Here is a 13,143-nt window from a genome sequence, read left to right on the forward strand (position 1 = left end):
GGTCTCGCATTTCTCGGACTAACTTCTGTCGCAAAACTACTACTTCTACTGGACTGCAGTGTGTATCTTCACAGAACCAACTATTTCTCCTTTCAGATCAACCAAACGGTTATAACAATCTGTTGCAACAGTAATTCTCCTCTTAAGACGATTCTATTCGATCCTCATAAAAATAATATTTTCCCTCCAAAACACTATCTAAATCCCTCACCACCCGTCACCTAAATCACTCCTAGTGACTTAACAACTTGCTTACACTAATTTAAATAGCATAACCTTTGATCCACCAATAATATGAAATGTTTCTTACATATAATCATTCAAATCTTTCTATTAATAATACGATAACATATCAATACTTATGCAAACTAAATATTTGCAATTTAATTTCTTTAAATAAACGATATAATTCAAGGACCAATGAATTATAACTTAAGTAATATAATCTCTCTATATTAAAAAAATTACAAATTTGAGTTTTCTTATTTTCGATAAAAAAAAAAATATAATTCAAGGGCAATCCACTAAGTGTGAAGTGACCGTCAAAGAATACACTTTTATCCTAATCGATCTGATTACTTAATACTATTTATAGTTTATAGACTCACAACTAAGAAAAGATTAGAATAAGTGGCAGTATCAGAGTTCTAATACTACCAACATTGGCCAACATTAAAAATAAAATATAATTTAGCTATAACTTTTTATTATAATTAATTTATTGGTATCTTAAAAACTTTTATTTGAAAAAATAAAAACAAATAAATTTATACCAAAATTATATTTATTAAACACTTTTCTAAAATAGGAGAACCTAAATATTAACACGCACACTCACACCTACCATGACCCATGTTGACCTTCTTAGTTCGAAAGAACTTTTTTAAGGTAATTTTTATTATCAGCTCCAACACTTGGACTGATCATGGAGCAATGTTGGTGAGGGCTCATGGATCTTATTAGCTTTCACTTAGATGATTAAAATTTATAGGTGCAATTTATATTCTATTTAACCAATTTTTTTATAATATAATATTCGTGATAATAAAAATTTAAATAATATTACATACCAAAATTTGAACGAGCCGATATATTGTACTTACAATGCAAAAAGTATTATACATTTATACTCTCTACTTTTTCATAGAACGCATTAACATTCGTTCTTGTTTTTTGATCGACATGATCACTTGTCAATAAAACTCATTCTTAAAACTTATTTTTTTCATAGATTCAAATCCAATATCTCAATATATATCCACACTCTTCTTGTCAAATCTACCAACTGATGAGTAAATTTGCATGGCCGCCCCAAGCTTGTAACATTGTCCACATTTACTAACGGTTTCAACTAAATTCTAATATCTCCTATCCTTGAGACCTTTGAGTGTAAAGGATAGCAAGATTTTGCTCCCTACTTTGGAGGATGACATATATGTTCCTTTTTGTGTTCATTGCATCAAATTTTGATTGAATGGGCCAAATATTCTACTGGATGGCCGGCAACCGAGTAAGACAGAAGGCCAAGTGCTTCAAACGGTTTAATGAGAGGTTAAACCAAAGTTAAATATAAAGTATATGGTCAAAATAAATATTGGCTAAAAAGAAAGAATATAAATCCAGTTCAGTTAGGAATTATTGCATGATTGAGTACACTCTCAACTGTGTCACTGTGTAGTGAAAGGGAAACAACAGACAATGAAACCGAAAGGTATCATTTCAGTTATATGGGTCATCGCCAAATCATGTCACGTAGACAATGAGAATTGAACTTACTCCCTCAGTTCCTTGTAAATTGGAACCTTGCAAATTATTTTCTCCATATCATATCATTAAAAGAGAAATTCTTAGATTTCTTCCTCTACATCAATTAAATTTTTGTTCTTATCACTCATTTTTTTTCTATCGTATTTTTTAAAATTTAATAGATAAAATCACTTTATAATCAAAATCTAATTCCATGGAATATATAAACATGTCACCTTATTTTACAAACTTGCCTAATTTGGTCGTGAAAATCTGAAAGACCCTAACCTCAACATCAACCTCCATCTCAAGCTCAACATGATTCCGCAACATCATGATTTTACTCTAGGGCCAATTGATCCCAAAGTCATAGAACGGTGGTCCACAATGATTTGTGGATTTTGTGCTTTACACACTACATTTCCCATATTGGATATTTCAGTTTTCCGGTATCATTTATTACCCCAGTGCGGCTAATCTTCTCTCCCTCAACATTTCCATTTATAATTATTTCATGTCCCCAGATGCTCCAAACCTCGGATTATATTAGGATAACAGTAAAACTTCAAGTAACTGACGATATTTTTCGAACTTATGGATATATTAGATCTGGAAAGCTTTCAAGTGTACCGGTATACTGATGTTTCAGTTACTGATATTTCAGTGATTTTTAACTGTTGATTTTAATACCGGTATACCGGTACACTTGAAAATTTTCCTAGATCTTAAAATAACAGTATATTATTAAGACCCAAATCAACAACTCAATCAGAAAGATGTGAGGTGAGAGGATGAGGTATAACTTCACATACTGGAATAGAAGATTTGTAACTTCGCGTGACTAGGTAATGAGTTGTCGAGTAGAGTTGTTTGAATGGGTTGTAGAAATAACAAAATTGTTCATAAATCGTGTTGTTCCTACTAAGTAATGGAGCATGAGAGGCCTCTACAAGCTAAACATGTTAATTTTAGTCATGATAATTAGGTCACATACATAAGATACTCTTTAGACATGATGAGAAAACTCTTGTATGTACCAGTACATAAGGGATTTAACATGTAGCATGAACAGCAAACCATCGCTAGATCTTCAGCCGAATGTTGAAATCAGGAAGGATTTGTAAATGCTCATGAACTTAGCCACAAACGCTGCCATTGTCAACATATAGAGCAAAAAGAAAAATATCCGGTCAGCAATAAATTCTTGTACAGGCCAAACATATATCATAGTATATAAGATTATAAGTGATTCTTGGATGCCTCAGGAGAGACATGAATTGTGCTTACAATCATATCTTGAAAAGTCAACTCCTGGTGGCCAAGAATACCTTAATATGGGGTTGCTTCAGTATAACCCCATTGCTACTCACATATTTAGACCATTACAAATGCTAATATAGATAGAAAAATTGTCTATAAGAATTCGCAATGGTTAGCCCACAAGCTCACAAGATATAGCTAACTATTTGACTTTGACTACAACGGAAAAATACCTTCTATGTGAAAAATGGCCTTCTGTCCAAGTCGCATTCTATGTTCCTGTTCCAATGAAGGGAAAAAAGAATAAGAGACTCCATACTTCAAAATAGAGGAAAAAACGGCCAGACAAAATCTTCTACTGTATAGTATATATTAAAGCACTTACATAATATGCTGCCCAATGGCATACTTCATGCTTTAGTTCATAATCCAATTTCCTCAGCAGTTCATAAAGAAGCCTCTGAAAGAACAGCCAACAGATGCAAGTTGAAGTCAATGAGTCAACTAGTCACATAAAATAGAATTTAACCACAACATATGCTCTGGATCAGCTAAACCAGACCTAGGTCCACATCCAGTATCCTTAATACTTCCCATATAAATTTTAGAATGGAATGAGGAAAATTTGCAAAGGAGGGCATTTACCTTCAAAATGATCTCTGGGGGAATGCAATTGATTAGCAGCTCATACACCTTTCCTCGGACTTGAAACAACCTATAAGGCATATATGTGTGAGAGACTTAGCGTTGTGATAAGAGATGTAATGCATGACACATAAGGTACTTAGGTGAAGAAATTCAGATTAAATTGAGCACACTATTGAATATGAAACCAGTAGACCTGATTGTGATTTCAATGCTCTAGCAAAATATTTATGAGGAAAATCTAGAGGGTAAACTCTGTATAAAGCAAACCTTTTTGGGCTCTGTTCCTTCATTATATCAGATGAAATTTCAGAAATATATTCCTCCCAGTCCATTGGGGGAATTGTTTGTTTGTTAGTGAAAGGATACCTAGAAGAAACACAGAAACAAGCAACAAAATGAAATAGAATTAATGTCGGCAGTTGCCATTAAGTTGTGCCTTAGAATTGAGATGATGAATTAAGGCGATGCATCCACTAAGGTGAGAAATCCATGGGGCTTACTGTTGTACACGGCAAGTCTCAAAAGACAGTATGGCCCTCCTTAAATTTCGATTTGATTTCTCTGCTATGCGACTAGCAAAACCAGGGGGAAGTTGCAGCCCTTCTTTCTTACCAATGAATTCCAAAACTTCAACAATCTGCCGCAGAGATTCCCAAAGATTAAGTACAGATAAATAATCAAATCAGAAAACTAGAGAAGATATAATCAATATAATAATAGTACTCCTTTGACATTATCTTATCATACAGTGGATACTGGTCAGTTGCATATTATATTATATCATATTGTAAGAAACTCAAAATCTAAACAAGAGTGAGAGCAGCTTCAGATATATTGAAACAAACAGCCAAAATATACCATTATCCAGGCAGTTCTTAGTTTTCTTTCTTTCTTCAACAAATAGTATTAGTTTTTCTCCATTGAAATACTGAATAGCAGTGGTTAACATGCATATCTAAAATTCTCAGTAGAGAACAAGCCAGCAAAGCTTCACAAAGTAATGATAGAGATAGTTGTAAATCAAACATTGCACTTATCAGATCAACAAACTCATTCTATACTCAATTATACTTCCTTTTCCAACTTTCTTAATCAGCAGAATATCGTACCTACTTCAATAGGAAATTAGGGAACAAAAGCTACTAATTAGTACATCCCCACCAGAGAAAGGCAAAAAGCCTCGATGCTGAAAAATATTTTTCTTACAGAAACTGGAAAGCAAAAGATAGTTTCCTTTCTTCCCCTAGCTACTGTAGCATATACTAAGTGCTGACCTTATCTTCACTTGGTGCATTTATTCGCACATTCAGACAACGAGAGCGGATAGCTTCTGTGACTCTTGAAGAACTATTGCAACATAGAATCAATCTGCAATAAGCACTGTACTTTTCCATGGTTCGGCGGAGAGAATGTTGTGCTTCTCTAGAGAGTTTGTCCACATCATTGAGCACCAGTACTGATATGGGACAAAAATATCAGAATGCAATCGTCAACAAAAAATAAGAAAGGCATAGCGAAAGCTTTTAGTCCATATATATTAATTATAAAACCCCAGGGGGAAGAGGGTTCCCATTTAACATTGCCAAAAATAAAGGGACAACAAGAATACTTTCAATTAGAAAATGCCAGATCAAACAGCAATATAACAGTCCAAGATAAAATATTTCAAAAGATGAATAAATAGAGGAACCACGATGACAAAATTGTGCAAAAAATCCAACCAAACTTAGTTGACTATGCGAAGGTGCCTACTTCCTATTTGATTGAAACCATACTCATGTAAAAAATTAAAAACAAAGAATCCAAGTTACCTTTAAATCCTTTCTTCCCTTTGGTTTCAATGGGTCTATTCTTAGCCATTTCTTTGATTATTTCTTGAACAATGTATCTATCCTGAAAACCTGCATCACTTGGACTCATTTCAATGTGGTTGACACTTGATAGCGTTGTCAGCTCAAGATCAATCGATCTACTACCAGCCTGAAACCAATTCTCAAGTACTTTAAAACAGAAACAAATAATTTATAAAATGTCAAATTGTCAATGATTCAGATTGCTATATGTGTAATCCATTGGAATATAATTCAAACATAATCTGTTATGCATCATAATCCACATGTGGGGGAAAATAACCCAAAATTGAACAAGTGTGATCCCCTGTGGGAAGCACACACAACAGTGAGTAACTTTTATAAGAATGGGATATCTTTTTAAGTTAAAAGGATCACCAAAAATATTTTGAGGAACATTTCATTCATTATTTTCCAAGTCAAGTCATATAGTTTACATATTATTGCCTCAAATTTTTTTTCTTCGAATAATTATAATCTTTTAAAATCACATATTAGTGACATGTTGATATCAGCATCTTCAGGACTTGAAAGTTTATCAGAGAAAATCCCCCCAACCATAATACTAAGGAAGTATTTCTAATAAGCTGCAAAATAAGGAAGAAGGACTTGGTAAATAGAAGGAAGCTTACATCCACTTTCCAGGTCCTGTTTTCCACCTTCACCTACAATGTATATGAAAAAAAAGAAAAAAAATTAGAACAAATCATATTGCTGGTGCCAAGATAATAAACCAAAACTGAACTACATTACTCAATAGTCACTACTCATGTTATACAAATTTTCCTTTTATGGTTTTTCAGAATGCCAATCACTCAACACAAATAATGCACATGAGAAAGTGAAAAACAAATAAACAAATAAAAAGGTCAGAAAAGAACCTTTTCAGCACCAGGCCCAAACATTTGGCGGAGAAGAGCCATTATTAGAGTTTTCTTGCCAGAACCAGGTGATCCATAGAAGAGCAAATGGGGGCAATCCTGTTCTGTAACCTGCAACAAGTAATCACAGGGAGACACATCCAAACACACATGAATAACAATAATAATAGTAAACAAATTAAAAACTTGAGCAACAGATTGATTAAATTACATTTACATGCAGAAAGAAAAAGGAAGGAGCAGTACCAATTTCTTGAGATTTTGTGCAATGTCGCCATGGACCATAACCTGGTCAAGAGTTTTAGGCCGGTACTTGTCCACCCACAACATCCCTTTGCCTTATGCCTCTTGTTAGCCTTCAACTGTTCAATCTCAACCATGAGTCAAAGAAGAAAGAGATGCGCATGTCACAAAGGAGTACAGATGGCAAAGCGCCCTGCCCTGCCCCGGCCCACCAAACCCTGCCAGAAAGGGCGCCGGACCAGCCCAGCTTGCCAAAGAAAAATAGGCTAGATATAATCCACCCCGTTTTTTTGGTGGATTGGCAGGTTGGTGGCATATATATTAAAGAAAAATTCTCATTTTTGTCCAACAACGATTTTCAAACAACTGTGCCAATTTCAATAACACGACGCCTAATCTATTTATGCAACAATTAACAATTTCAACCACTTCAGACATTTCAACAACAATACAAAAACAATTGCAGAAAATACATAACAAATAAATATTAAGAAAAAAATGGCATGCAGGAGAGAAACTACTCGTCCGGGAACGTGAAGAGAACTACCGGGGAGAGAATAACAAGATTAGAGCTGCCGCGAAGAGCTGTCGGCGCCAGCCATCAGCGTTGCGAAGATAGAACGGCGAAGGGAAAGCCGTGAGCACACCGTAATGAGTGATGAGAAGCCGACGAGAGGCGAGGCGAGGCAAGATAGGAGTGTGAAAAATTTGTAAAACTTAGGGTTTGCATAGATCAAATACAAAAAACATAAAAATTTCAAAAATTTCGCACCAAATGAGAGAGAGAAGCCGTAAGTTGAGGGAAATTAGGCTGTTCACCAAAACATTAAAATTAAAAATAAACAAACAAATTTTCAGTACGTCTTAATAGAACTTAATCAAAAGAGCACAAATTGCGGTAAAGGAAATCAACGAGCGAAGAACATAACAGGAAGAAATTGCAAATTGAACGATTAACAATAACCAGTGACTCGCTAATCACATTAAAAAAAACGCTGAAACGAGGGCAATGGTACAAACCAGATAAGAAGCAGCTTGCGTAACGGAGAAAAACGACACCTGCCTTTGCTCGCTGGGTAGTGCTCTGTTCGGCCAGTGAGGGGTTTAGGGCTCGATAACGAGTTAGGTTAAGCACTTAAGTGCATCTCTCTCCTTTAGTGGCGGGAAAGGGAAGCCCGCGTTTCCTTTTTTTTCCCTTCCTTTTTTGTATGGAGTCCAGTCTGGTAGAAAATTTTTCACGCCAATTACTTAAACTAGTCCAAAGTTTTAAAGAGCGGATATTTTAGTTTCTAAAAAATGTAATATACAGTATAAGTATATAACTATCAATGTTTATTTTTGTCAGATAACATCATTTTCGACTATATTTTTTTATTATTCACTAAGATACACATTAATTTGCACGCATCTTTGATAAATCTTCATGTATAATAAGATAGATAAGTTAATGTCAAATTAAAAAAATAGGATATTAAAATAAGGGAGTACTAAGGAAGTACTTCTTCTAATTTCTTATTAAATAATTAATCAGCAACCATTATAATCAAGTAACAATTTTAAAAATAAAATAGACAAATCAATCACTATAATTTTAATATTAATTAGGTATATTCCTAAAATTTTATAAATAAAAAATTAAAAATTATAGCTTATTTTTTCAAAATATTCAGACACAAACAAAAATATTTCTACCAAAACTATAAAAAGTTGAAAACTCTCAAAAATAAAAAAAAATGTGATAAAAAAATATTATTTTTGTTTTTGGTGGATTCCTCGATCCCAAACAAACAGAGGAAAAAAAACCACTTATCCATTCCATGCTAAAAAGAAAGAAAAAGCTCGAAAACAAATTTCATTACTTCGTGTATTGTTTCTCCGTTGAATTCCGATGGCCGAAAAGTCAACCCTATCCCCAACATCGCAAACCTCTTCTCCTCTTCCTCGTCGCCGACCCACTGTACCCTCTCTCTCTCTCTCTGTGATCATTCCGTTCATCATTTTTCATGTCTTATTATCTGTTATTAACCTTCTTGAATTCGCAGCTCTACTAATCTAATCTTATTTTGATCTTGACTGATGCAACGCAGCAGCGGGTGCAGTACCTGGAGGTGAACTGCACGAGCTCCGGCAAGACGCGGCGGTTTGCGGAGAGCACGGATGCGGGATCGGCGGTGGAGTTGATAAACATGAGGCTGAAGACGGAGGAAGTAGGGCTTCCATCTGCATTGTATATAGAGGCAGTAAAAGACGGTGAAGAGCCGATTGTTTTTGGTCCAACTTCCACTCTTGTCAGCTACGGTGACGGTTGGAAGCTTCAAACCGTTACCCAAACGGATCTCTTCCGTACGGGTAAGTCTGAATCACCTAACACCTTTCACTGATAACGAATAAAAAACGGAAAAAAAGGAAGAAAATAGTTTTCTTTATACATTAGGCGGGTGTGGAGATAAGGTTACTACTCATATAAGCTAGAAAGTAGAAACTCACATGTAGATATCCGATAAATGCAGATAGTTGAGAATTGTTAGATAATTTGCTAAAGAGAAATGCTAGAGGGCCATGCGAATTTATTGTTTTTGGTTATCAGTTATTAATGTTTAAAAGTATGGGATAAAGTATGTTGTTGAATTACTAGACTAAAGAAATTTGAGTTGACGGATAAGTGATGGCCAAAAATAATAAATTTTGATGGTCCTTTAGTATTTCTGTTTGATAAATTTGATTAATTTATCATCTATGGTTCTTCTCTATTAATCTCACTTTAAGATAACTGTGTGAGTCTCCATTCTCATATAATATTAAATTTAAAGGTGTCGAACTCAATTTGGTAGTTAGGACACTTAATTTGATCCTTTAAGAACTAAATTATGCAATGTCAGCCATTAGAAGGCTACAATGACACTTAATTGGGACCGGAGCTTGCTCCTTTGTACTAGTGTAGTGGCTCAGCTGCCATAGTGTTTCCACCCTTGCTGGTATTCCTTACTCAGATTCGACTTGAAATGAGGATCAGGGTTCTCGCTAGATATGTATGATTCACCCGGTACCTGTTATTGGTAGTAGCATCAGTCTCTTTCCACTCCCTCTGTCTGAGTTGAGACTTGAGAGGAAGTCTACTAAATGTAGGGATACTCCACCTGACAGTGGTAGTCTTATTTCAATAATGCTTTGTTGGTTACATAGGTATTCTGTTAACTGGATTGGTGACGAAAAACTCAACTAAGATTCATGGTTATAAAGCTTAGGACCAAATTGATCATGTTTAAAACCAAGGAACTAAACTTACTATGAGGTAAAACTTCAGAAATCAAATTGAGTCTTCTCTCATTACTGTGCTTTCTTTTTCTTGAAGGATTTGTAGTAGTACATAGTTATGACTGATTTGTATTCGGTGGAGGTTAAAAAAGATCTCTTAGATGGCGTTTGGATTCTGTGTCGGAAATAGAAAGACACAGATACCAATACTTTCTGTCTCTACTATTAGGAAGTTGTACAATTTTGTGTTTCTATAATGAAGACTTTCTGTGTATAGTTTTTCTGTCCAAACATTGTCTTAATATATTAACATTTGTTAATGCTATCCTCAAATGTGAACGAGTGTGCATCTATGTGAACTTTTTCGGGTCTTCATAATCATTCAAACCAGCTACTACTTTTCAAATATTGTAATTTTCTATTTTTTTTCCCTTGGGAGAGTAAGTAGGAAAAACTTGTAATGTTACTAAAAAATGCTTCATTTTTTTATGCAGAAGAAATCAGACATAGAGACGTTCGACGGATGCCAAAGCAGGCATTTGTAAGTGTTATTTTCTTTTTTAAAATTAATTTTTATTTTCAAATAAGCAAAATTGAGAACAATTTTTCATGAAAATTAGTTTCTTTAAATTTTTGGCATGACACTTTCCAATTTTTTTTTGCTTTCTTTCTCCAGGGTTTGGGTGTCTTATATCCAGAAAGGAGGGAATCCAAACCAAGGGTATCGAAACCAATCAATCTATTGTATATTTTTAAAATAGTGTTTGCTTTTATTTTTATTTTTGTACTTGGTGCAATTTTTACACTGTTTCTTGATTATCTTCCTGAACTGATATTGTTTGTCAAGTAACAATGTAGTGCTTTTTCAATGCTTGAAACTGGTTCGTTCCTATGATTAAGGAGCTTCATAGTGCATATTGTTCAAATTATAGCAATGCCGCAATGGAATCTACACCCTTCTTCAATAAGGATATTCACGTATAAATCTAAATGATTTGGGTACTTTTTTTATACCCAATCTGCATCTTTATTTGTCTTGGTAGGGTGTCAGTATGAAACAGAAATTATTAAGTTTAAATTTTTGAGAGTTTGTAATTCACGAAAGAAAATATAAGATATTGATGCAAAAGTTAACATGACTCACGTTTTTTCAATTTTGGGAGGAACTTACAGGAGATTCTATGGTGCTGATGGTGGTTATGAGCATCACATGCTTACATACATGTGGTGTCATGGCCAGATACTGATGTGTGGAGCTGAGAATAAATGTGAGTACGAGACTATAGGATCTGTAAAGTAATTTCATTGCTCTCATTTTGATTGCTATGTGAAGAATAAATAATTAGAAGATAATCACTAATTTATAGATGGTTAGGTAATGGACCAGCTCTCGTTCATGGTGGGCAGGGGTGTACATGTCCGACCCGCCCGGCCCCGAATATTTTAGGGGTTAATTTAGGCTTAGTTTGGTAAAGCTTTTACTTTTTAAAAATAGCTTATGAAAGCTGTCTTTTAAAAGACAGCTTTTTAAAAGCTGCAACACTTACGTTTGGTAAAATCAAATTAAAAATGGCTTTTAATAAGTACAAGCACCATAATTGTGTTTGGTAAAACAGCTTTTAAAAGTTGAAAAAATTATAATAAACATGTTTATAACAAAAAAATAATTTTTTTTTCAAATTCTTTAAAATTTTATATAATATTTTAAAATAACATAATGTTAACTGGGTATGTCCATTACCCACCTATGTATATTGGCTCACTTTTACAGATCATAAAAAATGGGACACATATCTCAAATAAACTACTCTTATGATTATATATCTATATTTACATATGTATATACATGTTGTTATTATAATTTGGACTAATGCTCATGCAAAAAAATTTTTATGATTGGTTTTCATCAACCTCTTCCCGTTTCAAAGAACAGAAAAAAACAAACAAAGATAATAGATCTACTGAAAAAATACAAAATTAACGCAAAAAAAATAATATAAATATATAGAAGTTCATACCTAATATGTGATAGAGATGTATTTGTGTTGAAATTTGTGAAGATTAGGTTGAAAAATAAAAAATATATGAAGATTGTGTTAGATTTTATGAAGGTTAGGAAGAGAAGTTAGAAATATATGAAGATTTTAGTGGCAATATAATAGCGGGAAATATGTGCGGGAAAATGAAAAAAATTTGGTAAAGCATAAGCCAGCTTTGAAAAGCTCCCTCCTAGGTGCTTTCAAAAGCACCCCTAACTTTTAAAAGCCGCAAGCACAAGCACTTGAGCTTTTTTAGGTGCTTTCAAAAACACCCCTAACTTTTAAAAGCCGCAAGCACAAGCACTTGAGCTTTTTAATTTACCAAACGCAAAATGACGTGCTTGTGCTTTTTAAAAGCACAAGCACCTCCTGAAAAAGCTTTACCAAACCCAGCCTTAGTGTGATTTCATTGGGTTTAGGGTCGGGTAAGTGTCTCAAAAATAGATTTGGTCATTATTTTGAGTTGGGTCCGATCCATAGCTCGGGTCGCTCGAACTCGACCTGGTGGTCCGGTCATCATACACAATTAATATTTTGTGATATTAATGATGGATGATGGCTATTCTTATGTGGAATTTAAATATTGTAAACCATAATATTTTGTGTTATTAGTCCTTATAAGATTATAAGTTAATGTTTTATGTTTAAAATGCATAAGACTTTAGACTAATGCATAATATTGTATTATTTGTATTTATTTAAATATTTAGTGTTATTAGATAATATTAGTATTGATTATGATTATGCTTTAATTTTAGAGAACGGTTGATTCTTGTTATATCTTTTTAAGTGAATTTTACTATGTGAATTGTGAAATAATGGTTAGAAATTAGGTAATTATTACATGCTAAAGACTCGATTTTCACCCGACCTGAATGTGCATAGGTTTTATCAGGTCTAGAATTAGATTAGAGTCTAAAAATTAGACTCGGTCTATGTTTCGAGCTGAATCTAAATTAAGCCAAACCCGATGTAGCGTGGCCCATATACACCCTTAATGGTGGATTGTTTGATGTTGGTCAAAAATAAATAAAAAACAAAGAAGGTCCCAAAAAAAATTTAAATAAAGAACGTTCTGAAAAAATCTAAAGTGGCTAATTAAGGAACAAGAATTAATAAGAATCTGACCTAAATGTGTGCTTCCTCTTATGACTTTAGTGGAACCACTGCTTTCTCTCATTTTCAAATAATTTTTCTCTTTTTTTTTTTTTTTAAATATCT

At 33.8% G+C, this 13,143-nt stretch overlaps 2 protein-coding genes across 9 annotated transcripts in view; one reads left to right on the forward strand and one right to left on the reverse strand.

The window, feature by feature from the left end:
• Positions 1-2,621: 2,621 nt before the first annotated feature.
• LOC107471772 (replication factor C subunit 3) overlaps positions 2,622-13,143 on the reverse strand; it is a 35,014-nt gene continuing 24,492 nt past the window's right edge. Inside the window, exons 1-12 of one of the 5 annotated variants that reach the window (XM_016091265.3) lie at positions 7,649-7,846; positions 6,632-6,741; positions 6,386-6,496; positions 6,137-6,169; positions 5,466-5,634; positions 4,929-5,110; positions 4,155-4,291; positions 3,922-4,020; positions 3,652-3,721; positions 3,392-3,466; positions 3,240-3,285; positions 2,622-2,895 (exon numbers count right to left, since the gene is read on the reverse strand). In XM_016091265.3, coding sequence (XP_015946751.1) covers positions 2,837-2,895; positions 3,240-3,285; positions 3,392-3,466; positions 3,652-3,721; positions 3,922-4,020; positions 4,155-4,291; positions 4,929-5,110; positions 5,466-5,634; positions 6,137-6,169; positions 6,386-6,496; positions 6,632-6,715 — 1,065 coding nt within the window. In that variant the 5' untranslated portion in view covers positions 6,716-6,741; positions 7,649-7,846 and the 3' untranslated portion in view covers positions 2,622-2,836. Of the gene's footprint in view, positions 2,896-3,239; positions 3,286-3,391; positions 3,467-3,651; positions 3,722-3,921; positions 4,021-4,154; positions 4,292-4,928; positions 5,111-5,465; positions 5,635-6,136; positions 6,170-6,385; positions 6,497-6,631; positions 6,748-7,175; positions 7,496-7,648; positions 7,847-13,143 lie in introns of those variants that run through there. The other 4 variants (XM_016091264.3, XM_052255005.1, XM_052255006.1 and 1 more) reach the window with 4 other exon arrangements.
• Positions 8,442-10,798, forward strand: LOC107471773 (uncharacterized). Of its 4 annotated transcripts, none has more exons than XM_016091268.3 (4): positions 8,442-8,585; positions 8,716-8,977; positions 10,378-10,424; positions 10,560-10,798. In XM_016091268.3, exons 1-4 carry the CDS (start codon positions 8,517-8,519, stop codon positions 10,731-10,733), a joined length of 552 nt encoding a protein of 183 aa, XP_015946754.1. In that variant the 5' UTR covers positions 8,442-8,516; the 3' UTR covers positions 10,734-10,798. The 4 variants fall into 4 exon arrangements, with proteins under 4 accessions (XP_015946754.1, XP_015946756.1, XP_015946759.1 ...); XM_016091270.3 differs by having other exon boundaries at positions 10,381-10,424; XM_016091269.3 differs by having other exon boundaries at positions 8,454-8,585; positions 8,719-8,977.

Source organism: Arachis duranensis, chromosome 10 (genome assembly GCF_000817695.3).
Source record: "Arachis duranensis cultivar V14167 chromosome 10, aradu.V14167.gnm2.J7QH, whole genome shotgun sequence".
NCBI lineage: Eukaryota > Viridiplantae > Streptophyta > Magnoliopsida > Fabales > Fabaceae > Arachis > Arachis duranensis.